General features: G+C 43.3%; 2 protein-coding genes across 5 annotated transcripts; one reads left to right on the forward strand and one right to left on the reverse strand.

Annotated features, from left to right (window-relative positions):
• Window positions 1-433: 433 nt before the first annotated feature.
• On the reverse strand, window positions 434-10,552 carry LOC306916999 (cytochrome P450 20A1-like). Of its 4 annotated transcripts, XM_079495114.1 has the most exons (12): window positions 10,359-10,552; window positions 9,791-9,840; window positions 8,743-8,909; window positions 7,618-7,763; window positions 6,836-7,003; window positions 6,647-6,725; window positions 6,248-6,360; window positions 5,652-5,706; window positions 3,737-3,857; window positions 2,886-2,997; window positions 1,645-1,836; window positions 434-507 (listed from the first exon to the last, which is right to left on the reverse strand). In XM_079495114.1, exons 1-11 carry the CDS (start codon window positions 10,428-10,430, stop codon window positions 1,753-1,755), a joined length of 1,167 nt encoding a protein of 388 aa, XP_079351240.1. In that variant the 5' UTR covers window positions 10,431-10,552; the 3' UTR covers window positions 434-507; window positions 1,645-1,752. The 4 variants fall into 4 exon arrangements, with proteins under 4 accessions (XP_079351240.1, XP_079351242.1, XP_079351241.1 ...); XM_079495115.1 differs by lacking the exon at window positions 434-507 and having other exon boundaries at window positions 1,697-1,836; window positions 2,886-3,004; XM_079495116.1 differs by lacking the exons at window positions 2,886-2,997; window positions 3,737-3,857; window positions 5,652-5,706.
• A 526-nt stretch (window positions 10,553-11,078) lies between these two features.
• Window positions 11,079-24,852, forward strand: LOC306917559 (uncharacterized protein; the record flags this gene model as incomplete). The annotated part of the gene is made up of 14 exons (XM_079495852.1): window positions 11,079-11,252; window positions 12,990-13,088; window positions 16,241-16,274; window positions 18,134-18,214; window positions 18,308-18,447; window positions 19,082-19,220; window positions 21,493-21,567; window positions 21,658-21,797; window positions 22,163-22,288; window positions 22,779-22,824; window positions 23,380-23,442; window positions 23,527-23,876; window positions 24,206-24,301; window positions 24,742-24,852. The coding sequence occupies exons 1-14, from the start codon at window positions 11,250-11,252 to the stop codon at window positions 24,850-24,852; spliced, it is 1,503 nt and encodes a 500-aa protein (XP_079351978.1). The 5' UTR covers window positions 11,079-11,249.
• Window positions 24,853-26,589: the final 1,737 nt, after the last annotated feature.

Raw genomic sequence — 26,589 nt, forward strand, 5'->3', positions numbered from 1 at the left:
TTGTACGGAAAGATGCACAGACAGACATGCACGCATGCACGTGCACACCCAGGCAGGCAAATGGGACACAGTAAGTGTAAGCTGGATAGAGACGAGCAGAATGCTAAACAAAATGGAGAAGTACATTATTGTGAAAACCTTCCTTCTTTTCTGCCAACTTTCCCCCCATTTTAGTCGTTATGCCAATTCCCTGATGTCCCTACACACTTGTGTAGTGTTGTCACTGCTGACCCCTACTGGTTGGTCTTGGGACTGGTTGGTCATAGGGATCATAATCTAAGTTCCCAGACGTTTTCGGCTGCTGCTGTGTGTGCATTATAAATACAAAGTTAAGAAGAAACTACAATCGAGATTATACTAGAGAGTGCGGATATTCCTTTTTTCATTCAAATAAATGCATGTCTGTTAAAATGTGTGTGAACTAAAGACTCACAGAATGCTGCCAGCGCCACAGGGTCCAGTGTGACAAACTCCCGCATAGCCGTGGGGCCTTTAGCCAGATTCATCCTGAACAGAAAACACAGTATGTGAATTCATTTTTCAACAATGTGTGTGACTACATACTGTACACAATGCACACATCTCTTTTAAAGCAATGGACTTATAATTGATTTTATTTAACAATTTAGCTTTTTCCCCTCACATCATTTTGTATCATCAGAATTGTCAGAGACAGTTAGGAAAGCAAGATAATAAGTTATCCCAAACTGTTAGCAACCTATAATATGATGTAAAAGTGGTGGTTAATATTTTTTACAGTCTGGTGATGGTGGATCTCATGTGACCAGCCTTGGAAATATCAACTCTCATGCCTGAAAATGCTGCCCACCCTTGTATAGAAAAAAACTATTATTAATATCGGCCCCACCCTACTGATGTACTGAATGCTGAAGACCATATCGCTCTATTGATGGAAGATGATTCTTTCTCAACGCTTTTGTTATTATTATTATAATACATGTATTTAAAATGGAGCATACACACAACTCCCCCTTGGGCTTAAGTTGTACTCTGTCATACTATCGGCGAAAATAGCTAATCAACGCATGATACGCATCGCAATGTGACACTTTGGCCCCTTTTCCTCTAGGGTTGAACCGGCCCAGTTCTTAGTCCATGAGCCAGATCCCCAAAATTGGAACGTTAATTACACATTATGCAATTGTGCAAAACCATACCTATTTTAAATTGTTTATATGATCATTGTTTATAGGATCAATATAAGTAAATTAAGATATGATAAACCCTTCCGTAGCTTTGTCATATTTATCACAGCTTTAGTAATTTTCACCTATAGTAGCCTATACAGGTGAATAGGTAAAAATGTAATTAATAGTTATCACCATGAAACCGATTGATTACTTACACAAAGATAATGATTTATTGAATTTAGTTTTCTGAAATTGTAAAATATGAAAAAGCTACTACTGTGGAACTGTTATAATATATTAATTGACTTATATTGACCCTATAAACAATTTAATATAGGTATGCTTTTACCCAATGCATAATGTACGTTCCAATTTTGGAGCTCTGACTCATGGACTAAGAACCGGGCCGGTTCAACCCTGGTGGAAAAGGGGCCTTGGTGAGCTTGCACTAGGGCGGCTAGTTTCAGCGTGCGTAGGAGAGGGGAGAGCGTACCTGTCGAAGGCGGCCACAGTGCTAATTGCCAGCAGCATGTAAAGCAGAGACTGCGACGGATACGCCAGGCTGTGGTAGTGTTCCAGCAGGTTGTCGAGAGCTGTGAGCTCAGGGCCGGCCAAGACGTACACTATGATGGTGTTCCACACGGCGTAGCCGGCCAGGAACCCATGACAGAACACCCCTAGATCCCTGCAGAAGAGAAGAGAGGAGAGGAGGAGTGTTTTTCATTCCCATCTGTCTACGGATATGGTGTGTGCTTCTTCACTGATACAGTGACGCACTCACATTCAATTCAATCTTATTAAAGTGTCAAATCACAACAAGAGCAAGACATTCTATGACAGTGATATTAACTGGAAAAAACGTCAAGCAGAACCCGACTCTAGGGTGGGCCAGAGAAATATAGTAAGAGAGTGGCGACACTAGCGTTGACTCCCATTGTAACAATGGAATAGAGGGTATGCGTGTGACATCATCATCAAACCCGGAAGTTATGCAGGAATGCCTAATGAGTGGCAAAAAACTACTTTCTGGCCTTGACAGCCCATACACCAAACAGAAAAGTCCTATCTGATTGCATTAAACAACATTAAACAATGTTAAACTCACTTTTCCTGTTGCTTTGCCACTCGATTTGCCACTCGATGTGCCATTCACTTTAAGAATGCGCATACTCTCTATACGGAAATGCTCATTCTATCTCAATGGGATAGTTCCAGCCATAGGAGCAATGTTTGGAACTATAGCCCATAGGCACCCGCTTTGCGGCGAGATCAAAGCGTGTCGCTACTCTCCTACTCTACACTCTGGGGTGGGCGGGGACCGTGTCAGGGGAGAGAAATGGAGAGAGATGGAGAGACAGGAGGAGAAACGGAGAGTGGATATAGCCACATAATGATGGAGACAAAACTGGAACAAGAATAAAAGGTGCACGGCACTGCACGGGCGCACACACACACACACACACACACACACACACACCTGAACCCTGTGTGTACTCTGAGTGCCACGTCTCTGGTGTTATAGAGAGACTGCAATTCCATTAAGTTGTCCGACTGGTGATTGGTCTTCCCCCCCCTGTCATAACGCTCTGCTGGCTGAAAACGCTCTGCAGATGCACGCGCGCGCGCACGCACACGCGCACGCACGCACGCACGCACGCACGCACGCACGCACGCACGCACGCACGCGTGATAACTTGGTGATGAGCAGACAAGACAGACGGAGAAAACGGATACCTCTTTGGGGATGACATGCTGATCCACTTTCCCTTCCACTTCCTGAAGGCGGGCTGCGACGGGGGTCAGTTTGGCGGTCCTGACCGTCTCGTTCAGAACCTGCTGGCAGTATCTGGGTCCTGGACAGAAACGCCATCAGAGCAGGGCAACTGAACTGATCAATATTTCACTTTAATGTCTGTATCTTCCTAACAGAGTTAATTTTCCAAATATAATAATCCTTCTTCAATCTCATATTTTAGTTTACCGGTACACATTATTATTATTATTAATATTATTGCAACACTTCCCCATGATGTGCTCCTGTAATCACAGGATCATATTTTCTCTGCTTAATGGATTTATTTGACCTTGTACTACTTCATGTCATCTATTTGTAGTGTGGGCGATATATGAACTTCCTCTGGAGACCAACCAGCTAAATGACTCGAACATAAAAGTGTGTATATTTTTTTTATTTTGGAGGGAAACGGGGAGTATAATCACTATGTCAGTATGATATTTAATACCTAGAAAATGGGTTAATCTGTGAAAAACCGTCAGCCATGAGCTTGTTAGAAATGTTGTGTGGCCTTGGGTTGTTCTTTGCTTTGCTCATCTATAACCCTCAACTTTAAAGAGCTATTTTGATTTGAGTGTTTTAGTACTTTGGTGTTAAAAAATAAAGATTTTCACTATTTTCAACTAGGTTTGAGAAAAGTGAAAAGTGGATATGTCTGGGTTGTATACAACAAGAGCTTATGACTGAATAATAACTTAATCCAGGATCCAGTGGTCGAACACAGGTTATTCCCAACAACAGAAGATGGATGGGCATCGTGGATGGAGGTTTGAACTGTGACTGGTTTTACCTGAGCTGAGGGATCTTGTCCAGAGAAACGGGACCAGAACCCAGAACCTCCTCCAGCTCTTCATACAGCTTGTCCTGAACCTCTTCAGAGGTGGACATGAAGTGGACCGCCCAAACACACACTGCACCAAACAATTAACAATTTACAATTAAGGCCTTTAGCATACATTCTTAACTCATTGACTGCCATCTAGTGGTGGCTTTGAGCAGAGCTTTTGCCAGTAATGCAAAGGCAACGGGAGGTAGTCTTATTTTGAAGGGGAGTCAAAAGCCGATATGTCCCTTGATTGTCATTTAATACACCCAAAACATACTTTTGATCAGCGAAATACTAGTGTTTGGATACATCAGACGCAAACCAAGCTTGCATTTTGGTCTAAAAAGTGATTCCGAGATATTTACGTTCTAAGATGCTCCAGTCCGTCCAATAGCAGAGATTAAAATAGGGTGCATTTTTGCATCCCAAAACGAAGTTTATAGTTGAGGGACGCAATAAAACGACTACCTCTGCATCCACGGGATGCACTACTGTACTGTTTTTTATTCTAGTTTATTTTTCTAGCTTTAGTTATAATAATCATTTATTCTTCTGTTTTCTACATGAATATAACCACATTATAACCATATAAAATGAAATAGGAGTTAAATGCTGCAATTTGTAAAAATGGCAAAATATGACTCATAACGTTGTTGAAGTGGGACTCATAAAATGTCCCTGGGACTCATCTAAAAGACCATCCCTGCATCCCGGGACTCATTACATTGAAAACCTATTTACATCACTGCAATAGCAAGCAAAAGCCTTCACTTACGGTTTTTTTCCGGAAATGAAAACCGGAGCGAAACCAGAGTGTTACACAGGGAAACTAGACACAGCTGATCACCCGAATGAATTGATATTAAAAAAGGCGTCCTTAGGCGTCAGTGGCAACGGGTACATTAATAGTAAGAGAAATCTATGAAAATCTGGGAACTAAATCGTTACCAAGAAATTTCTTCACCAATGTGTTTCTGTTTTAATATTTTTATACAGTGAGTAATCAGCCTTGGAAATCAACGGTTCCTGAGCCATGATGTGGCACATACAGTAGGTCAGGAGCCCAACATCCATTTCCATAGAGCGAGGCATAGAGTTGTCCCGATACCATTTTTTTCAGACCGAGTACGAGTATTTAAGTACTTAATTTTTAGTACTCGCCAGTACCGAGTACTTTTTTATTTTCCTTGAATAACCACTTATTTTACCCCTTTTTCGCCAATTTAATTTAATTGTCATACCTACACTTGTCAGTTGTCATTTATGCTTGTAGATCGGCTGTTTTTGGCGATTTGCTGCAGTGTTGTTGGGTCAGACTTGCTCCCGTTGCATTCGTTCAGCCTAGTGTCAATTGTACCAGTACCAGTATCGGTATCGGAACTTTAGCGAGGCAGCTTGATGTACAAGTGCTGTGTACACCCCCTGGGGCCTGTCCTGTCCTGGACATGACACTAGTGTGTCATATGATGTACTGTACAAGTACACCCCCTGGACATGACACTGGATAGTAGCAGTGTTGTTTTTGGCAGCAAATGTGATTTTTAGTTTTTGTCATGGTCTCTGGAATAATTTTCATATAGTTTTAGTGCCCTGGAATGATTTAGTCTAGTTTTAGTCGACTAAATATCATAAGATTTTAGTCGACTAAATCTACAGTTGATTTAGTCGACTAAAATGTATTTTCTCGGGCCTTGAAATGACCGATTACAATTCTCACAAAATTAGATTGCATAGGTGTCTGAATCTAGATCTCGATATTTTTTTCGATTAATTGTGCAGCACTAAATCCCAGGGAGGACACTCTCACCACAAGGCTTCATGTGTTAAGTAATTCAAATGGGGTTTAAGTATTCCTTTAAAAGTGTCAAACTTTACTTACAGTTGGCTGTGATGACACATCCTGCTAGAGTGAACACCATGCTGTCCTCCATGATCTGAAAGGATTCATTATACACTGTCAAAATACTTAATAATTTCTCTGTTGGCTTTCAACTTCAACATTTTGAAGTATAAGTCGTCACATTTGTGATGTGATTGAACCCCACTTTAATACCATTGCATCATTTCACGAAGAAATAACAAGAGCTTGTGAGTAAAATAGCAAAATCTGTGACCCACATTAAAGATGTATTTTTGAGTGGTGCAAACCACTCCAACAACTGGCTTTGTACCCGTGTACCCATGTTCGTACCAAAAAAACGAGCATGGTTGCTATGGTTAGCATGTGACGTGTGTAGTTGCACCACTCAGTTCACACGGGTGTGATTTTTTTAACCCATTTAGACCTGAGGTACGATTCAACAACATATCTGATGATCTAAATCATCGCAGTTTTCTGAATAGATATAGTTTCTATATCAGTGGTGCTCACACTATTTCATGTCAAGGACCCCAGGAATTATATGTAATTGGCCGTGGACCCCCCCCCCCCCAGAAGCAAAGATTTGACTTTAAAACGTTTGCTCTAGTATTCACCTGTCTCTCTGTGAGGCTGGATTGAAGCAAGGCGTCTACAAACACGCTCTGGCTCTGCAGGGCTTTCCTCTCCCTGGTCACAGACAGCAGTACTGACTCCATCTCGGACAGGGCTGGACAACACAAGACGCTCTCGTTAAACACATGTCATGAACCCTAGCCCAACACCGCCAAAGTGCCCTTGAGCAAGGCACTTGAACCCCAGCGGAGCTGCTCAATGGCTAACGGACCGGTATAAGACTGTGGTTGTACTTGTCAGCTCTTAGGTTTTAATGTGTAATCTGCCTTGTCTGTGTGTTTCTATATGCCGTGCGTTGCTGAAAATAATAAAAGAGAGAGAGAGAGAGAGAGAGAGAGAGAGAGAGTGATAACAGACGTATTGAACCTCCTCTCACTCACCGCTCTCATAATGTCCCTTCCTGCTGGAGCTCTTCTCCATGGAGCCATCCTGGTAGCCTTTCCCAATCTCTGACCAGATCTGGTGAATTAGGAGCGACAGTCAGGAACAAGGAACAACCCAGTTAAAAAAAAGAATATGACATGTCATATTTGTCAGGTGAAGCAAGCACTGTCTGTTAATTTTCTCACCGCATCGTGGTTCTTGCGGAAGCGCATGACCTCCGCGTCGTCTTTGAAGCGCGGACCCAGGGCCAGCTGGGTGACGGTCTTCATGGAGAGTCCGAGCAGGTGGGCACACAGAGGGGTGTGCTGGCCCTGTGGGAACGACTGCCATTTCTCCACCAGCTCCTCCACCAGCTTAGAGAGAGAGGGAATGCACAAAACAGGAATGATTATCTCATTGCTGAACACTTTGTCGTACGACGCATTCTGGGCTTCTAGACGGGCTACTTTCGGCACGCTTAAAAGGGGGTGCGTACGTTTTTCAACAATGTTTCGCCCTGCCCCGGGTTGTTTCATTAGGTTGAAATAAAGAGGACGGGGAGCAGAATTATATGGTGTGCGGACATTCCACTTTTTTCTTCATTTGATCATTTTTTGGGGTCCAGCATCATATTTAAAAACTGTGGGATGTGCATATTGTTGTCCTTCTTTACATATGAATTACGCTCCAGCTAGGGATAATACTTCCAAAATTATTATATGTCAAAACCCACATCAAAACTGTGTGTGGGGGAGGAAGGGGAGAATGTTTAGGCCTGTCACAAAAATGCAAAATGATATTATGCTCTATATCTGATTGACATTTATACCACTTAACTGGTGTAAAAGATCAGTTTCTCCAGATAAGGTAAATTGCTGATCACAGAGAGGGTAAATGCCGATTACCGATCAGAGTGAATATCGGTCGATATGGCCGATCACCGATCGCTGGCCGATTATCGGAGCATCTCTAGCTCCAGCCCACCAACCTGGAGGACGAGGTGGAAGTTGTTCTTCAGCGTGTTGTCGATGCCGTTCTCGTACACCTTCTTCCTCATCATGGCCTCTGTGGCCCCGCCCCCCGCGCCTGCCTGGTAACCTAGCAACGACTTCAGCATCGTCTCGAAGGAGTCCGCTGGGGAGGGAAGAACAAAAGGAAACGAACGTAGAAACATTTTATATCCATTTCAAAAGAGAACAAGCCAAGGGCAAATTATGGTTGTTGTTCTGAAGATAATAAACATGCAGCGTGAATGTTACTTTGCCATGATGTAACTCCAAATATTGGTGAGATATCTGCAATAGTTACTCAGCTGATTCATTGATATATTTATTCCCAACAGTCTCCAGCCCTCAATGGCTTACGTTGCACGCCAGGTGAAACCGCTCTCAAGTCACTCTTTTACAATATATAAAAGAAGGAAAACAAATCTGATTCTGCCAGACGGCATTCGTATTTTTATTTGAATGGCATTTTTAACTTCCCGTTGTGTTTTACTACTTGAAGATACAGATCTACTGTACTGGTCCAGTCCAGTCCAGCCCAATTAATTAGTCAACTCAACAGGAAGATGGTTTTGTGATTTTATATATGGTAGAATCTGCTTTGATTACAATTTGTATATGTGCTATGAAGACAGTGACTTTGAGAGCCGTTTCATCCATTCATTACAGTTTACACAACCCAAATATCTACCAAAGTCTCATTGTGATTTAAGTACCCATTTAGACCTGAGATCTGTTTCTATGTCAATTTCATTTCATGTCAAGGATCCCCAGAATGATCTGTATTTTGGCCGCGGACCCCCATCTGAAAATATGTTGTTCCAGGCAGGGACATCCCAAGAAGCAAAGATTTGAGTTATAAAAAGTTCGCTGTGAAAGAATATATATTCAAAGATGTGCGGTGTGCGGCACATTTTCAAGATAAAAAAAATTGCAGATCTACAAGCTCGCAGCGTGGCACTCGGTGCCGCGCTATGAACTTGTAGATCTGCTATTTTTCAATAGCTAAAGTATAACATAATGCTTAAAAAACACCAAAAGGGGTTCCCGTCCAGAATGGGATCGACTGTTTCTCCCGACCAAAAAAATGGTTCACAGTTCACACTCACTGGTCCTGTTGGGGTTGATGTGCTGTCGTAGCTGTTCCACAGAGCCCAGACTGACCACCGGCCGGCCTCCGAACCAGAACGACGCCACGGGTCCAAACTCCTGGTGCAGGCTTAGCAGGAACTCGTGCAGACTGCCCCGGTTCACAATGTCCTGCAGGTTCCCATCCCTGACAAGAGAGGAAACACTGTTCTGAACCACTGTGTTAGAGGGGCAGGGGCTGAAATCCCCTAAATCCCCTGGACAAAAAATGCGAAAATAGCAGATCTACAAGCTCACTACATCAGCTATTTTCGTGGGGGGAACCCAGCACTCTTTAGCTAGTGGAGATGCAGTGTACGACATGGGTGAATGTAATGCACAATCTATGTAAAGCGCCTTGGATAAAGGCACTATATAAATGCACCATTTACCATTTATTTCTAAATATTTTTTTTCAATGCAAAATACTGTGTTCAAGTTCAGGAGACTTTGGAAAAAATCAATTCTCCTAGAATGCTGGCATGGAAAGAGGGCAGTTGTTTTGCAGACGGGCAAAAGGAAAGGATCTGAAGCCCCCTTTGATGTCTATGTATTGTGTGCACGTCCTTGACTGTACTGTTGTTCTGTTTAACCAGCATGGGCTCCATACTAAGGCTGCAGCAGTTAGCATGGAATACAGCAACATAGAATCTCATGACTGAAAGTGTAATGATCATTGATGTAAATAGGTTTTCGATGTAATGAGTCCCGGACTCCCGGGATGCAGGGATGGTCTTTTAGATGAGTCCCAGGGACATTTTATGAGTCCCACTTCAACGACGTTAGGAGTCATTTTTACAAATGAGTCACTATAAATAAGATAACTAAGAACTAAGAATATCGCATGGATGCACCTGGGACGTATCCTCAGTGATGTATCGCAAGGTCATAAGCAGAAAGTATAGAAAAAGATTGTTGCAGCCCTGTTTTCAATTAATTAAATCCAACCAAACACTACTTCATAACACCATGTGTTAACTTACATTCCCACCCTGATAAGAATATGAATCAATAATAAAGTGAACTTACTTCTCATCTGTGGGGTTGAGACCTGGAATGCCAGAAGCACGCCTGGATGACTGGAATGGTGAGCAGATAAAAGAGCCACAATGGAAACACATTCATTTAAAAATAAATGCAGGCCTATATGTTGCAGTGTATGCTCTGTAACCATATGCATTTTGTAAGAAAAACCCTAACACATTAAATAAAAATGTGAGCATGCAGACTATGCTGACATATGGAAGAGGTTCAACTGATTTGTTTGTAGACGAAATATTATGTAAACGACTCCAGAGAAGTCTCACACACGCACGCACGCACGCGCGCGCACACACACACACACACACAACTTATCTCTCTCACCTCTCTCACTGACACACATACATACAGTACAGTAGGCTATATATGGGTCACAGGGTCAGGACGTTTCTGTTACATTTCAACAATAGCATACCAGATAATGATAAAACATCTGTTTTGGGTTTCCAGATGTTAAAGTTCCATTACAAACCGTTTTAGACACAAAGCAGTAGCAGGGGGTTCGTTTGTTTGCTATCAGGCTAACTACACTGCTGTTATTGTTTCACGAACTTACCGGATAAAGATAGAGAACCGCACCAACCAGAATGACAACAAATGTCACAGCGAAGATGGCAAAGTCCAGCATGGTTTATAAACAAAGTACAACGTTTTATTAACTCTTAATTAGTGCAGGACTATAATGAGTAGGACTTTCACATGGTCAGATGACTGTTACCACGTCTACGCACTCTGCAAGTTAGTCACTAATCCATCTCTCCGAGTTCAACTACACGGACTAGTAGGAAGTTGGAACCTATTTCCTCCCAGATCAGCCATGGAGTAAAACAGAGTTACGACAACTCCGTTCACTTCATGGGGCTTCAGTCCAATGGCGGCTCTCCTACATAGACTTCTATTGGCAAAGAGCAAATGGGGACAAGTCCTGGAGCGCAAGTTGGCAGAAATACAGGCAACAGCTCAGCTTTAATGATATTAAATACCATTTTAGATTGTTTTGTAGTAATAGTACAACATAAACATTACAAAGACTTTAGTTGTCACTGTACAATACTTTTAAACAGTTGTCATGTTGCACACGTGCCTTAAAATAGCTCTTGTTTGCGCCGCCCTCGTTGAAAACAATGTATTTCCAACTCCAGCTTGTCCCCGTTCAGGCTGCATGAACAACAGCAGCGCTCGAGCGCTTAGTTTTCTGCCCCCTCAATGTCGTAACTCTGTCTTAGTGTCTTACACTACTCTATGGCTTTGTTTTCCTCCGAAGTGGTGGAAAGCCTGGTGGACGAGGTTAATGGCTTTGGCAGCAAGCAGCAGCAGATACAGCTAGAGCAGTTCGTTTCATGTCCTGTCCTAGTAAACTGTATCTAGCATCTAACTCGCTAAAGTGTGTTACTTGCCGGGAAGACCTCGATCCACACCAGCAATCAGGCTCAAGAGAGAAGAGGCTATGGTTTGTATTTGCAAAACAAATCGCAAAACGCTAACCCGGGAACCCTCCAAGCTACTCATTCGCTGCTAGTTTCGATCGAGTTTAATAATTGGCAAATTATATTCAAGCGGCCGTCAGGACTTTCAGGACCTAGCTCTGGTCCATAGCCCTAACCCTAATGCTAATTAAATAGCATTAGGGCTATGGACCAGAGCCAGTCAGGAGGACCCTTAGCTCCTTTCGGAACCCTACGTTAAAGTTTCTGACATTTTGATGACTTTATGTAGGGTTCCTTCTCACCGGATTCAAGCGACATGGGATGCCATCTGATTTCCCCTGACTTAGCCCTGTGCTGCGGTGTGGGTGTCACGCTGACATATTCCAAACGAAGCATATGAACGCTATAGGAGACAACGAACCATCTGACCCCCCCCGCGAACGGCTCAGAAGCCGTTAAGTATTTTTAATGTTTGTACGACCGTTTTGCCAGCTCTGAAATTCTCTCTTCGGTCCCTCCTTGTTGACATCTCGGTTGGCTAGCTGCGCCTACGAGGCGCGTAGGGAGGCGCTGCTAGCCAACCGAGATGCCGAGAGGCGGTACAATGGGATGTCAACAAGAGAGAATTTCAGAGCTGGCAAAACGGTCGTACAAACATTAAAAATACTTAACGGCTTCTGAGCCGTTCGCGGGGGGGGTCAGATGGTTCGTTGTCTCCTATAGCGTTCATATGCTTCGTTTGGAATATGTCAGCGCGACACCCACACCGCAGCACAGGGCTAAGTCAGGGGAAGTCAGATGGCATCCCATGTCGCTTGACGCCGGTGAGACCGGACCCTACGTGGTAGGTCCAAAGGAGCTCAACCCGGGGGGTCCGGAGACGGGCTAGAGGACCCTGAACCTGCTCTCTCCTTGGCCGAACAGGCGGATTCCTTCCATCCACCTTTCATAAAGTGTCTGCCTGGTTACCAAAAAAAACACAGTGGGCGCCAAAACAGTGCATGGAATACTGGGCAGTGGGCACCAAAACAGTGCATGGAATACTGGGCAGTGGGCGCCAAAACAGTGCATGGAATACTGGGCAGTGGGCACCAAAACAGCCCAGCCAGCACGCCGACGTGGGAGCCAGGTGGGATAACTATATGGGACCCATATGGAAATCTCACCTGGGTTGCCCGTGTGGGCTTTAAGTGGGTTCTACCTGGGTCCCACCATGGCAATTTTATGTGGGCCTAACTGGGCTAGCCCGTGTGGGCTTTAAGTGGGTTCTACCTGGGTCCTAGGTGGGCCCCACCCCTATGGCCCCACCTTGGCAATTTATGTGGGGCTGACATGGGTCCCTAGTGCATGGAATACTGGGCAGTGGGCACCAAAACAGTGCAACCTGAGAAGTCTGGGAAAGAAATGCACATCCCCAACCCAAACTTGGGCAGGTGCTGAGCGAGGACGAGGAGTATAGCCTATAAGTGAGGGTAGCAAATATATTAAAGTCTTAACTCATGTTGATTTAGGTGATGTAATGGTGATGTAAAACAAACGGTGCCAACACAAACATTAAATGCCATTAACACAATCAGCGCCGGGATTCCTTCAAAAATAGGAGCTCTAGGGTGCTCAAGACCACGGAGAGCGCCCTGGATTAGGAGAGACGACTGAGACTTTAATCTTGACAAATTGTTTTTAATGATAGTAGGCTGACTTTGTTATTGTTAATAATAATGTGGCTGTTAAAATTAGACTTATTTGATCCCACACTATAGGATGGAAAACATGGAAGTGGAACCTGCAGCCCGTCATCCCACCCAGAATCGACGGCAAAATGTGCCACAGAATCAGATGATGAAGAAACCCGAGGCGGGGTAGGTTTTCTCACAATGCAGGTGTTCTGATTAATTCTAATTATTTCAATAATAATAATAATATCCATAATTAATATAATAATAATTACTATTCTATTAATACACACACACACACACACCAAAGTCAAATTTGTAATGGAATATCAGTAATTCTATGGCTAGTTTTCCCTGACGCTGTTCTGATGCCTGGGGCAGCAGTGCTAGTGGCATAGGGCTTTAAGCAACTAGTCGACTAGTAAATCCACTAGTCGACCTTGTTGGTACTAGTTGACTAGTTTTGTTTTTACATAAAAAATAAATAAATAGGTAGGCCTAGTTAAACAACTAGCCGACTAGTAAACTAGGAAGCTAGTCAACTAGTAAAAATCACACCCGTGTGAACTGAGTGGTGTAAGGTTTTATATAGCATGATCAGCTGTGGTCTGACGTAATGTCTAACGTAATGAAATAAGGTAAGGTATTATGTAGCCTGATCAGCTCTGATCTGACGTAATGAAATCACACCCGGATGTGATTTCACAACTGGCTTTTTCTGTGCAGAGAAAATGACCATGGTTGCTACGGTCATCCAGTTCACCCGGGTGTGATTTAATTACGTCAGAAATTATTTTGAACATAGCAACCATGCTCATTTTTTTCTGCACACAAAAGCCAGTTGTAGGAGTGGTTTACACCACTCAAAAATCACACCTGTGTGAACCGAGTGGTGCAACTCCCCTCTCCCCCTGCCCCTCTCTCTCTATCTCTCTCTCTCTCTATCTCTTATTAGCAGGCAACAGTGCAGCACTATATCTCTCTCTCTGTTTCTGGCACAACAGCGCCACCTTTGCCCCTACTGGTACTCTAAACATAGTCCCATAGTCCCGGACATTGCTGTTCCTTGGAGTGGTTGCACCACTCAAAAATCACTAGAAGTGAAAGCTCTAGCATGAGCCTTTGGCCCATGGTACCCTAAACTACCTTGCCGCTCAAGTGAGCCCATTATTGGCATCATTTTTATACAAAGACAGATGACATCCATTTTTCTTTTCTTCTATTTTTCTCCCAATTAACTTTTTTGCTGCTATCTACGTTTATAAACGTAGCTAGGCTATAGGTACCTAATGGTACGTACATGTTCATAGATAACCGTATACTCCATGTATGAAAGCGGCGCCCGTCAATTTACCTTTTAGCATTGTTCCGGTTACTATGGAGAGCATCCGTACCCACCAGCTATGGGATTTAAAAAAGTCCAGCTCCATTGAGCCTCCATTATAACAGGATTTTCAAAGCGCTGTATCTCTAATCCATGGTGAGCCGTCGCGCATCCCGACGATCATTTGTGAGTTTGTATCGCATCGCTGAGCACATGTAACTGTTTGTAATGATAGCTAAGGGGTATGAGCTACTGCTAACGATGACTGCTCACAACAACAGCCCCCACCTCCCTGAATAACCCGGAAACTAAACAAGGATAGTAGAGTTGGAGTGGACGGGTGGCATTCGTTAGGTGTGCTTATGCTACCACCTAGCGGCAGTAATTGATTTAAGTCGTTAATGCCAATTTCCCCCATGTGTATAGTTTAGTTCCCTTCACTGCTGACCACTAATGAAATGAAATTAAATCTATATTTACCCAGGGTATCTGGGCTAAGCTCAAGAACTTGTTTCCAGCCAGGCCCTGCTCATAGAACACATTTCATCGTAGTGGTTGATGCCTTGTTCAAGGGCATTTCAGCGGTGGTAATTTTAACGTGTCGGACGGCTGATTCGAACTGGGAACCTTCCGGTATCTAGACCGCGCCGCTATCCGTTCGGCCACCGCCACAGTACTACAGTACTGTTTGGTCTGGGGAGGGTGTAGACATCCACTTGTCTCCTCTGATACACATGTCGGCAGCCGCTTCTGTTCACCGGGAGGGTATAATGTGTGCGGAGCAGCGGAGGAACACACTATCCTTCCACTTCCACTGCTCCCCACTATATAGGCGCCTCAGCCAACCTGTAGGAGTCGCAGACATGCAGCGACAGAGAATGGTCTCACCTGCAGACAATTGTTTGTTGGAGCACCCAACCAAGCCTGACTCGGAAGCTCAGTCTCCACGGTGGTGGGCACGTTGTGTCTCCGTCGCGTGCGTCAAAAAACGAACCGGGGCAATTTTAATGCAGTCACACAACGCAACGCAACGCGGGCAGTGGAGCCACCCTTCATTGATTAAAAAGGGAACATTCCCTGATGGTGACAGAGACGCGACGCTGACGCGCCCGGTGGAGCCCTGGTGTAAGGGGATTTGCCTCACAACTGTTGGCTGAAGTCAATGTTCTACAATTAATTAATAAGGAACTACACTGGAACTCCAGGCTCTTTATTTTTATGTCCACAGAGTTGTCAGCTTGTACCACACTCCTTCATTACTTACTTTACTTATGCCTATCGCTCCTTTTCATGGAGCATAGGCCGTTGACTACAGTTCGCCAGACTCCTCTATCCTGGGCCTTCTTTTCCAGCTGTTTCCATGTCAGTCCACACTGCTTGATGTCAGTCTCAAGGTCCCTGCGCCAGGTGTTCTTCGGCCTCCCTCTCTTTCTTGTGCCTTGCGGGTTCCATCTAAGGGCTTGTCTTGTGATGCTGGTATTGGGCTTCCGAAGTGTGTGGCCGATCCATCCCCACCTTCTTCTCTTAATCTCCTCTTCCACTGGTGGTAGCCTCGCTCTCTGCCAGAGGTCATTATTGCTGATGGTGTCTGGCCAGCGAATGCTCAGAATTCTCCTCAGGCAGCTCATAGATATCAATAATTAATGGTTAAAATAATCTTTATCCAACCATGGCAGGCTGCTGTTTTTTTTCTTAAGAGTGCTGCTGCTTTGGTTGTGTATTATATTTTTGTAGATTAAACTAGTTATAGCATTCAGTGTGTCAGCATATCTTTAAGTCTATAATGTAACAAGTTCCTCTGTCATACATCATGTAAAGAGAACTTTAACTTAATCAGTAACAGTAGCATTTGAGGCATGTCTCATTTGCCTCATGCAGGGCAGGGGACATGGTGGATGAGCACCATTTAAGATGTGGAGGACAGGGATGAAAGGCCACACCTCTGTTTAGCCTCATCCTGTCACTAATGCTTGTGTCTCTCTCCTCCATTTGGGTTAATTCTCACCATTGACAGAGAAAACAACAGATGAAGCGTTCTAGTGAGATGGGTAAGTTCTGGCTCCACACGGTGATGGTACCGCCACCAATGATGAGGGATGAAGGCAGCAGCGACTTGGATGTCATTGCCTCATTTGTCAGCTCATCATGGGCTTGTTGGCATTTTCACCAAGTGGGGTTTAATGATGTGCCGCCCATGCCTGCAGAATGTGTGGGTCAGTGTTTTCCACTGATTGAAAGTATGTGCAAGATATGGGACATGGTCTTGCTACAGTCCTGTATTGTACTGTATAGAGCGCCGCAGTCCCGCCCCCTACGAGGGCCCAGGAAATAATTCCCCGTTCATTTTCCCCATAGACATTTCAAAAAGTATTTATTTAAAGACCTTTTAAGCCTCGTACAAAGCCAACAAGAAGAAGAAAAAAACGGCAGGTTACACTTTTTTTGTTGTTTTTCTTCTTTGTAATTATTTGTTCGGCACAAAATATTGTGTGTGTTTTCAACTTAAACGTCTTTTTGAAAAGCTTATAGGGAAAATGAACGGGGAATTCACTTCTGGGTCTCTCGTCGTCATGAAAGGGCGTGGGACTGCGACGCTCTATAGAGCTCCAGTTCATGGTTTTAAATGGTTCTTGGCTATTAAACTGAACAACCTTAGTTTTAGAACAGAACAATGCCACAGCATCTCTAACGTTCCTGGCAACTGTTGTGCTGGGAACACGGCAAAGAGCACGAACAACTTTTAATCAGCTTGGCATGATGGCAGACAACCATGCATCTGCTGTGATGATGGCCGGTGAATAGGCCTACTCTTAAACCATAGCAATCTTCAACTGCAGTGCACTTTTCATGCTGGCTGATGGCTGCGTGAATACATATGTCTTTTTGTGTTTATCACAAATATTTAAAACACTGTTTACCTGTTTTTGAACAGTGTTCCATTCTCCTCACCCAGTTGCTTGTGTCATACTGGTTTGGTTGGAGTGATTGTGTGATGATCTTTGATCTCCCTTGCTCCTGAATTCTACTCAACTCCTCGTTTCTTGGTTTACCAGAGTAATTTAAACAATCCAGACAGTTAACCTTATTTTTTTACTGGACTGCCGTCGGTAAAATGGTGCATTTATATAGCGCCTTTATCCATACATAGATTGTGCATTCCATTCACACATTCACCCGCACATTCATACACCGATGGCGGCGGAAACCATGCAAGGCATCAACCTGCACATCAGGAGCAATTAGGGGTTCAGTGTCTTGCTCAAGGACACTTCGACACTAACTCTGGGGGAACCCGGGTTCGAACTGGCAACCTTGCGGTTACCATCCAGCCACTCTACCCCTGAGCCACCACCGCCCCAGTAACCATGCAGATCATCTGGTCCTGTGGATGGGTGTAATGAAGGCAGGCCATCATTGGAGCTGGATTCCTGTCGCATAACTCTGGACATATGTGTGGTGTTGCAGAGGACGCCTGTTCATGTTCCCTCTTGTCTTTGAAAGCACAAGTGAGGATGTTGGCTTTCTAATTGTTGTTCAGTGGACAAAGGACCTGTTAAAATGCACATTTTAAATGTGTATGATTATACATTATTGTATCATTGTATCCCCTCAAAAACGAGATGGTACATCTCAAGGAGGGGTTCAGAATAAATAATTTCAATCCTGGAGTTATACGGTACATGCTACCGCAATGTCCACCTTCATACAAGTTTCCTATACATGTGTTTAACTTGTCCACAGGGTGCCCATGTAAGAGGGTTCTCATTGGGATTACCCTCTTAGTGTTTAAACAATAAATCGCCATATAGGTGATTGGATGTGATCACTTGTCAATTGCTTGTAAGCCGCTGTTTCAAGCTTTATTTGGATAGATGCTTTGAATTTATATGCTGCTTTGCTTTCCCAGTCTTCACTAAAGGCACATCGAAGACGATTGCTTCTCTGTCCAGCATGTTGCACTTGCAGGGGGTCACTGAGCCAATCCTTGGTAAATTAAAACCCAGTTCCTGGTATTATATCATATCCAACTGATCTTAATGCTGATCCACTTTAATCATGCTTGTTGTGTATGCATGCACAGGCCTTCGGTACGTGTGGGAGTACCGCAGCCCCACTACATCTGTCCCACCACACTACGAGTGCAAGCTCTGTGGCGTGTCCCGTTCACAAAGTGATATGGTGGACCATATTCAAAGCTGGAAACATTGCTTCAACTACTTGGTTAGTGTGACACTTCCTACATAATTTGGTTGCGTTTCCTTTTTTTAGATAGGATTTTGAATTTTACAACTTGACAACAAAATCACACACACACTAACCCCCTCTTGTAAACGTCCCTATTGTAAATAAGAAAAGAAAAATCACACCCGTGTGAAGTGAGGGGCGCTAATATTAAAGTCTAACACATGTCGATTAGGTGATGTAAAACAAACGGTGCAAACACAAACATTAAACGCGGTTAACAATAAAGAGACAATATGACGTAAATGACACATTATGACGTAAATTTTCCCTTCATTGTCATTGGCATTTACAAAACAAACATTGAACTTAAGACACATTAAGCCAGTGTATAGGAGGGGCTAGCGCCCCTCAAAAATACAGGTCAGCGTCCCCAATGTTGGTGCGGTGTTGTTGTGTTCACAGAAGCGTGTACACCCAAATAAGATCACATGTGAATGCCATTATTGTTAATGGTATTTAATGTTTGTGTTAGGGACAAGCTGACATACATTTTCCCTTCATTGTCAATGGCGTTTTTAAAACAAACATTGAACTAAAAACAAACCTGTATCCCTCAAAAGAATCCAGGTCTACGTCCTCAATGTTGGTGCGGTGTTTGTTGTGTTCACAGAAGCGTGTATACCCAAATACGATCACATACGTGTATGAAGAGCTTGAAGATGCCCAGGAAGACTCTGCCATTAAGAAGAGCATTAGAGAGTTTGCAGCAGAGGTTGAGCAGCTTGAGGGAAGGGGTGAACTCAAGATAGGTACGTTCTGGCTCCATGCGGTGATGGTACCACCACCAATGACGAAGGCAGCGACTTGAATGTCATTGCCTCATTTGTCAGCTCATCATGGGTTTGTTGGCATTTTCACCATTCCTGAGATTCCCTCTCAGAAGTGGGGTTTAACCCCCATTCTGGGCGGGAACCCCTTTGGTGTTTTAAAGCATTGTTATACTTTAGCTATTGAAAAATAGCAGATCTACAGGCTCATAGCTCGCCACCGAGTGGCACGCTACGAGCTTGTAGGTCTGCTATTTTTGAAAAATCGTGAAAATGTGGAGCAAATCTTTGAATATATATTATTTCAGTGTGAACGTTTTTAACTCAAGTCTTTGCTTCTGGGGGGGACACTGGAACAACATATTTTCAGATGGGGGGGGGGGGGGGGGGGTCTGCGGCCAAATACAGATAATTCTGGGCGTCCTTGACATGAAAAAGGTTGAGTACCACTGACATAGAAACATGGGGTTTTTCAGAAAACCTTTAGGATTTAGAAGACATTTTTTAAGAATCGTCCTCAGGTCAAAATGGGTTAAATGGTTCTTGACTGAACAACCTTAGAAATGCCAACCTTTTAGAAACAGAGCATACCTATTTGCACACACCTCGACAGTGGGTGCAGGGCCAATAAGGCAATTATGGAAGGAGGTTGGGCCCGCACACCATTCTTTTGGTAAAGAATTACTTTATTGAATAAATAAACGACAACGTTTTAGAACAGAACAATGCCACAGCATCTCTAACGGTCCTGGCAACTGGTGTGCTGGGAACACGACAAAAGAGCACGAACTAATTTGAATCAGCTTGGCACGATGGCAGACAACCATGCATCTGCTGTGATGATGGCCGGTGAATAGGCCTACTCTTAAACCATAATCTTGACTTCAACTGCAGTGTACTTTTCATGCTGGCGTTGGTGTTTAAATAATAAATCGCCATATGTGAACCTTGTGGTATCACTTGTCAATTGCTTGTAAGCCGCTGTCGAGCTTTATTTGCATCTATGCTTTGAACTAGGGATCGACCGATTATCGGCAACGGCCGATTATCGGCTTCGATATTCATATTTTTTATTAATATCGCTATCGGTGCAAAACAAATAATAATCTACTTTTTTTCTCATAAATGCACGAACATGGTGCAACAACCACTCTCATTGAAAAATCGGTAGAGCACGGTTGTAAGCAGAGCCATAGAATAGAGTATAGAGGGTATGCGCGTGACATCATCATCAAACCCGGAAGTTATGCAGGAATGCCTACTGAGTGTCAAAAAACTACTTTCTGGCCTTGACAACCCATGCATCCAAACATAAAAAGTCCTATCTGATTGCATTAAACAACGTTAAACAATGTTAAACTCACTTTGCATGTTGCTTTGCCTCTCGATTTGCCACTCGATGTGCCATTCACTTTAAGCATGCGCATACCCTCTATAGACAGTTACGACATTGAGGGGGCAGAAAACAGCCTGGTCACGTGGTTCATGTACTCGCGCGAGCCCATATACTCCAATGCCTTCCGTAACTTCCAGTTACCAGTAGAAGTCTATGTAGAAGAGCCGCCATTGGACAGTCAGTATTAATTTCTAATTCATATTTAGTTGCCAATAATTTAACTGTAAGTCATTATTGCTATAAAATACAAATTCTACATGCAATAAAAAAGTGGCCAGTAGTTACAATGGTGGGGCCAGTAAAAACAAGGTCACATGGCTTTGGGGAGTTTGGGCAGCAGATCTACAAGCTCTCAACATGTCATGCCGCAATGCCTTGTGGGCTTGTAGATCACCTATTTTGATCAATATTAAAAAAAATAAACATTTCTTTTCCCCAAATTCTTTTTCTTTTTCAAAGGTTCGAAACCCGTACATTAGAACGAAGCTTTGAAAATTCGATTTTTGTGGGTCAGCCCTACTGTACACAGCCTGCACTTCATACAGTACCATGTTGCATATGCTGCTACAGTACATGTTTGCACTTGAATAGAAAGAAAATTGATGGGGGGAAAGTGTTAGAGAAACGATGTTGGTGCTTTTTGCACTTCTTTTTTATAAGCAATAAATGTCCTCCAATGCATTTAAAGGAATTCTTGTGTTGGAATTTATGTTACTGTAAAAACTGTTCAACTTAAATTCATATCGGCTCATAATATCGGCTATCAGGCTCTTTTGATCTCCACTAATCGGTAATCGGCCATATCGGCCAAAAGACCTTTGAACTACTTTGTACTTATATGGTGCTCTGCTTTCCCAGTCTTCAATAAAGGCACATCCATCAAGTCGTTTTCTCTGTTCAGCATGTTGCAGGGGGCCACTGAGCCAATCATTGGTAAGTTAAAACCCAGTTCCTGGTATATCATATCTAACTGATCTTTGCTGAGCCACTATAATCATGCTCGTTGTGTATATGCATGCACAGGCCTTCAGCACGTGTGGGAGTACCGCAGCCCCACTAAATCTGTCCCACCACACTACCAGTGTAAGCTCTGTGCCGTGTCCTGTTTACAAAGTGATATGGTGGACCATATTAAAGGCTGGAAACATGGCTTCAAATACTTGGTGAGTGTGACACTTCCTACATCATTTGGTTTGCGTTTTCTATTTTTAGATTGGACTTTGAATTTTACAAATTGACAACAAAATCAAAAGAGAATCGGACCCGTCTGAAGTGAGTGGTACTGTACTGTACTGTACTGTACTGTAAAAGCCCTCCTCCCTGGCCTATCTGTGTGTTAGGCTGTGCAACAGTGACACTTGGTGGTGAACAAACGCTATAACGCTATTTCCGTGCTCGGACACAGCCAGGGACACGGGGACAGACCCGGGGACACAGCCACACACACAGCTGTCTATAGGAGTGGTTGCACCACTCAAAAATACAGGTCAGCGTCCTCAATGTTGGTGCGGCGGTGTTGTGTTCACAGAAGCGTGTACGCCCAAATACGATCACATGCGAAGAGGAAGATGCCCAGAACGACCATGAAATTAGGAAGAGCATTACAGAGCTTGCAGCAGAGGTTGAGCACTCTGAGGGAAAGGGTCACGTCAAGGTGAGTGGCACCAGGATCAAAGATGTTTTTGCTTGTCTACTGCTAGTTTGTTTGCAGCCACATGCACAGCATTCAAATGTAGCTTAAGTATTTATAACAATACACTATTATGATAAGGCCCCCTCTCCTTTGGGCTATTTTCTGTGACAGTACATTGCTGTCACAGTACATTGCACATGCGGTACCAGTCCTACAACTATTAGGTGCAGTGGGTGCTATTAATACAGCGCCTAGGGAGCAGTTAGGCGTTACGTTTTTTTGCTCAGGGACACTTTAACACATGGACTCGGGCCAGAGGGGACGAACTAGCTATGGCCGCCCGATAGACTTCAGATGTCAACATTATGACTTGCTCTAAACTATTCAAGTCAAAGTGCAGTAACTCCAGGGGGGGGGGGCTTGATCAGAAAATATACTTTGTTGCTTACACATTAATTACTGTATATAACAATGATTTCAACCAATCCTGATTCCTTTCTGGTGATTTTAGATTATCTTCAAAGAGCCCTGCGATGTCCCTGCCTTTCAAGGACCCCGTAAGTCGCTGTCATTCAAGGGACCATACCAGTGTTTTTGCCCTTTGACTACAATTCATTTCACTTAATTCAAATATCACTTTTTTTGTTTTGTTGTGATAATCCTCCCTACTATAGAGTGTTCTGACCATATAAGGCATTCCTCCCTGTCCCCAGTAAACCCCTGGGGGGGGGTCAAAAAACCTTAGGTTTTGTTTTTGCCTAGGTGGCCCAGCCTCTAGTGTCATGAACAAGACACTGAACTCTTGCTCGTGTGTGTGTGTGTGTGTGTGTGTGTGTGTGTGTGTGTGTGTGTGTGTGTGTGTGTGTGTGTGTGTGTGTGTGTGTGTGTGTGTGTGTGTGTGTGTGTGTGTGTGTGTGTGTGTGTGTGTGTGTGTGTGTGTGTGATGCATACATTTAAAAAAACTGCTTTGGAAAATTGTTGATGGTGCCATAATATCTGATTTGTTGTCAATGGGCTAAAACATACGAAAACACTCCCAGTCCTTTTAAGCGTTTTTATTGTGAAATGGTTCAGATGCCAAGATTATTCGGTTTCTCTCTGGTCTTTTTTAGAGTTTTCTTTTCCTACAATGAAACCCTCAATGGGTGGGATGGGACCGAATGGACCAAGATCAGGTCTGTATTTTATCTAAGTAAGTATGTTCCTCTGAGCCTTTCTCCCACATTGCATGAGTACATTTAAACATTGGAATCTTACAGGGGGCAGGCTTCCTGGAGAGTTTAAAATGGCTGGGCGTCGAGAACCGGGTTTTGGTGGCTATGCAGCCAGACCAGATGTCCCAAACCTCGATATGGCTAAAAAAAGACGCATGGGCCATCACCATGGGGGTGGAGATGGTTTTGGACGTGATTGCAGAAGAGATGACTTTGGCATGAGTGGTCGGCAGGTTGATAGCCCAGGAAGGCGTTTTCCGGATGAGTTCAGAGGCAGCCAAATGGGGAGTAGCTTGTTGGAACGGCCAACAGACAGGACAATGGATCGGCCAGGCTCGATGGCGCAAGCGGATCCAGACTCGAGCAGCCTCCCGGCAACTTTGCTCAATTACCTGGTATGTGTGTTATTATAAATGCTATAACCCATTTAGGCCTGACGTCGAAATAAAAAAAAGTCTTCTGAAAGAATATATATATTCAAAGATATGTGCCGCATTTTCACGATTTTTCAAAAATAGCAGACCTACAAGCTCGTAGCGTGCCACTCGGTGGCGCGCTATGAGCTTGTAGATCTGCTATTTTTCAATAGCTAAAGTATAACATAATGCTTAGTTAAAACACCAAAAGGGGTTCCCGCCCAGAATGGGATAAAGATGGCTTCAGTGTACATAATTTGTGGTTCATGAATATAACTGTATTTGTTGTTTGTGTGGAATGTGTCCAGGATACCGTCCGAATAGAAAATGAGAGCGATGCCCAAATTGTGCTAAAGAAGTTAACCGATGTGCTGATGGATTACCGGCTGAGGAGTGTAGACACGGTATGAAACGTTTCTAATGCAGGACACTTCAAAGGGCACTATACGGACGGCTGCAATTCGAAACTGGGCCCCGTAAAATCTGACCCCACCACCCACCCCTTTCCCCCCCTCACTGTATATGTTTTCTTTTCCCCTTTTACCTCCTTTAGGATGATGATTTCCTTTTTTGCTATATAGAAGTGTATAAGACTGTATATTTGTATGTCTCTAAATGTTATGATAATTGAACATAACTTGTAAACAAGTGTAATGCGAGTTGTGCTTGAAATGTACTGTAATTCTGCAAACTGTTGAATGAATACATCAATCAATCTGCTCCAGATACCAAGAACAGTGTCATAGGAGCATGTGCTCTAACCATAGGCATTTTAATCAGAACCAAAACAGAATGGAGTGAAAATGTCTACTAAATTGCCAATGGTTTTCCTTGAGTGTTGCAGGTTCCTAGTGTGAGCAGCAGTTCACCAGTGAGTTCCCTGGGCTACTCGTCGCCTCCTTCCAGAATGCCCGGTGCTGCAGATCGCTACTCGGGAGGCCCCTCAGGTATGTAAAGCATTGTCTTTTTGCAGATGTCTGCACGGTTACAATTGTACCGTAACCAAGCATATCATTATGTTAGCAATCGTCAAGTCACATTTAACTTTTCATTATAATTTGTCTTTACAGGTCCATCAAGGTACTCGGGCGCCCATCAAGGTTCTACAACTGAAATAGTTTTACTAATTGGATGACTGCCACAAGAATAAAAATCAAAACAATTGTTAACATGATTAAAATTCACATTTGAGTTCTGACATGAACAGTAGCTGTGCCATGTTGTCTTTTACTTTATATTCACATGTTTTCTAATGTGTGTACTTTGGACATTTGTAGTTGGAGATATTGTTATAAAAAATGTGATGCACACTTCCCTATTTGGAATAATTGTAAGGTGTAGGCCTATAAAACCCTTTTCCCAAGACTTTCTTTTATTAAAATACAAAAAATAAAAAACTGACTTTGTTCCATACAGTGAATGCAAAATGACTTGTTTCCATACTAGTGAGTACAATTGCTTTACAGCATTGATGGTCTTTATTAAAGGCGGATGGTTAAACAAAAATGATTAAAGTTAAATGTGTTAAATTACAATAAAGGTACCCCCATCTCTATACAAAACACTGCCACGGTGTATGAAGATATATCGAGATGCAATTTTACAGAAATGTAATCATTTGTTTTGGTTGAATTGCATTTCATTTCTGATGAATCAGTGTGCACTGTGCGGTCAATCATATTCTATTTATTTCCCATGTTATTTCTCCTATATCAGTGTGCACTGCAGCAAGACAAGGTTGACTGATGTAATAATGCCAAAACTTTGTGCAGCAGTAGGCTGTAACAATTAAAAATCACACCTTTGTGAAGTGAGTATATCATCCCTTCATTGTCAAAGGACAAGGACAAATGTAGTCGATGTTTTTGTGCCACAATAAGGCACGAAGTGGATAGGTAAAAAGGTAAGAGCTGATGCGGCGCTCGTCTACATATGACGTAAATTCTCCATTGTCAATGGGAATTTAATGTTTGTGTAGGACAAATTGTTCAAAAACATTCCACATTTGTAACTTTTTTCCTATATTTTTTTTGTTGAAAATATCAGATCTACAACCACTGGGCTTGTAGAACATAATAACAGATCTATGACGAGTCGTTGCTGGAAATAGTGCAGTTGCTTGTTTTGGGCTTGTTTTCATAGACCTGGTTGCTTATTTCTCCCACAAAATATGGCAACACTGGGAGTAGACCAAATTAATTCATCTCAGAGAGAGTGGATGAGAACAATGAAACAAACGGGAGAGGAGACGAACAGAGGACGTTTTATAATAGACGTGTGCTGCAGTGCACAAACCTTTCTGTAACTTTGTGTTTGAGATTGTCTTTGCACGGCGTAACGTTGTGAAAACAGCAGGATCAAAAAAGACTGTTTGCTTTGTGAGATAATGCTAAGCTAGCTAGCCTCAAGTACAGTCCGTCTATACAAGTGAATAGAAAGTTTAACGTGAACCGAACCAGTTGGTCGCCGTTTGGAGGGACAGTCTGTCCTTTTCAACCTGAAGACACAAAGAGGTCAACCCAGATAGAGCTTTGAGCAACCAGGGCTTCACTCAAAGTTCCTCTGGCAACGTGGAATGAGATTGAGAAGGCAGTGAGTGGACTGAAATACCACATTAAAGGTTTGGTTTCTCACATTCATTTTTCATTCCTTTTTCTTTTAGCAGGGGGCGGACTTTGGCTTTTGGTGACTA

The sequence above is a fragment of the Electrona antarctica genome (genome assembly GCF_951216825.1).
Source record: "Electrona antarctica genome assembly, chromosome: 24".
NCBI classification, from domain to species: Eukaryota; Metazoa; Chordata; class Actinopteri; order Myctophiformes; family Myctophidae; genus Electrona; species Electrona antarctica.

Bases quoted from the DNA above. Each gene is read 5' to 3' on its own strand.
- LOC306916999 (XM_079495114.1), bottom strand. From the start codon at position 10,430: ATGCTGGACTTTGCCATCTTCGCTGTGACATTTGTTGTCATTCTGGTT. The intron at 7,764-8,742 runs GTGAGTGTGAAC...TTCCCTCCCCAG, and splicing joins CATCAACCCCAACAGGACCA to CGGACTCCTTCGAGACGATG. The intron at 6,726-6,835 runs GTGAGAAAATTA...CTAATTCACCAG, and splicing joins TCCGCAAGAACCACGATGCG to ATCTGGTCAGAGATTGGGAA.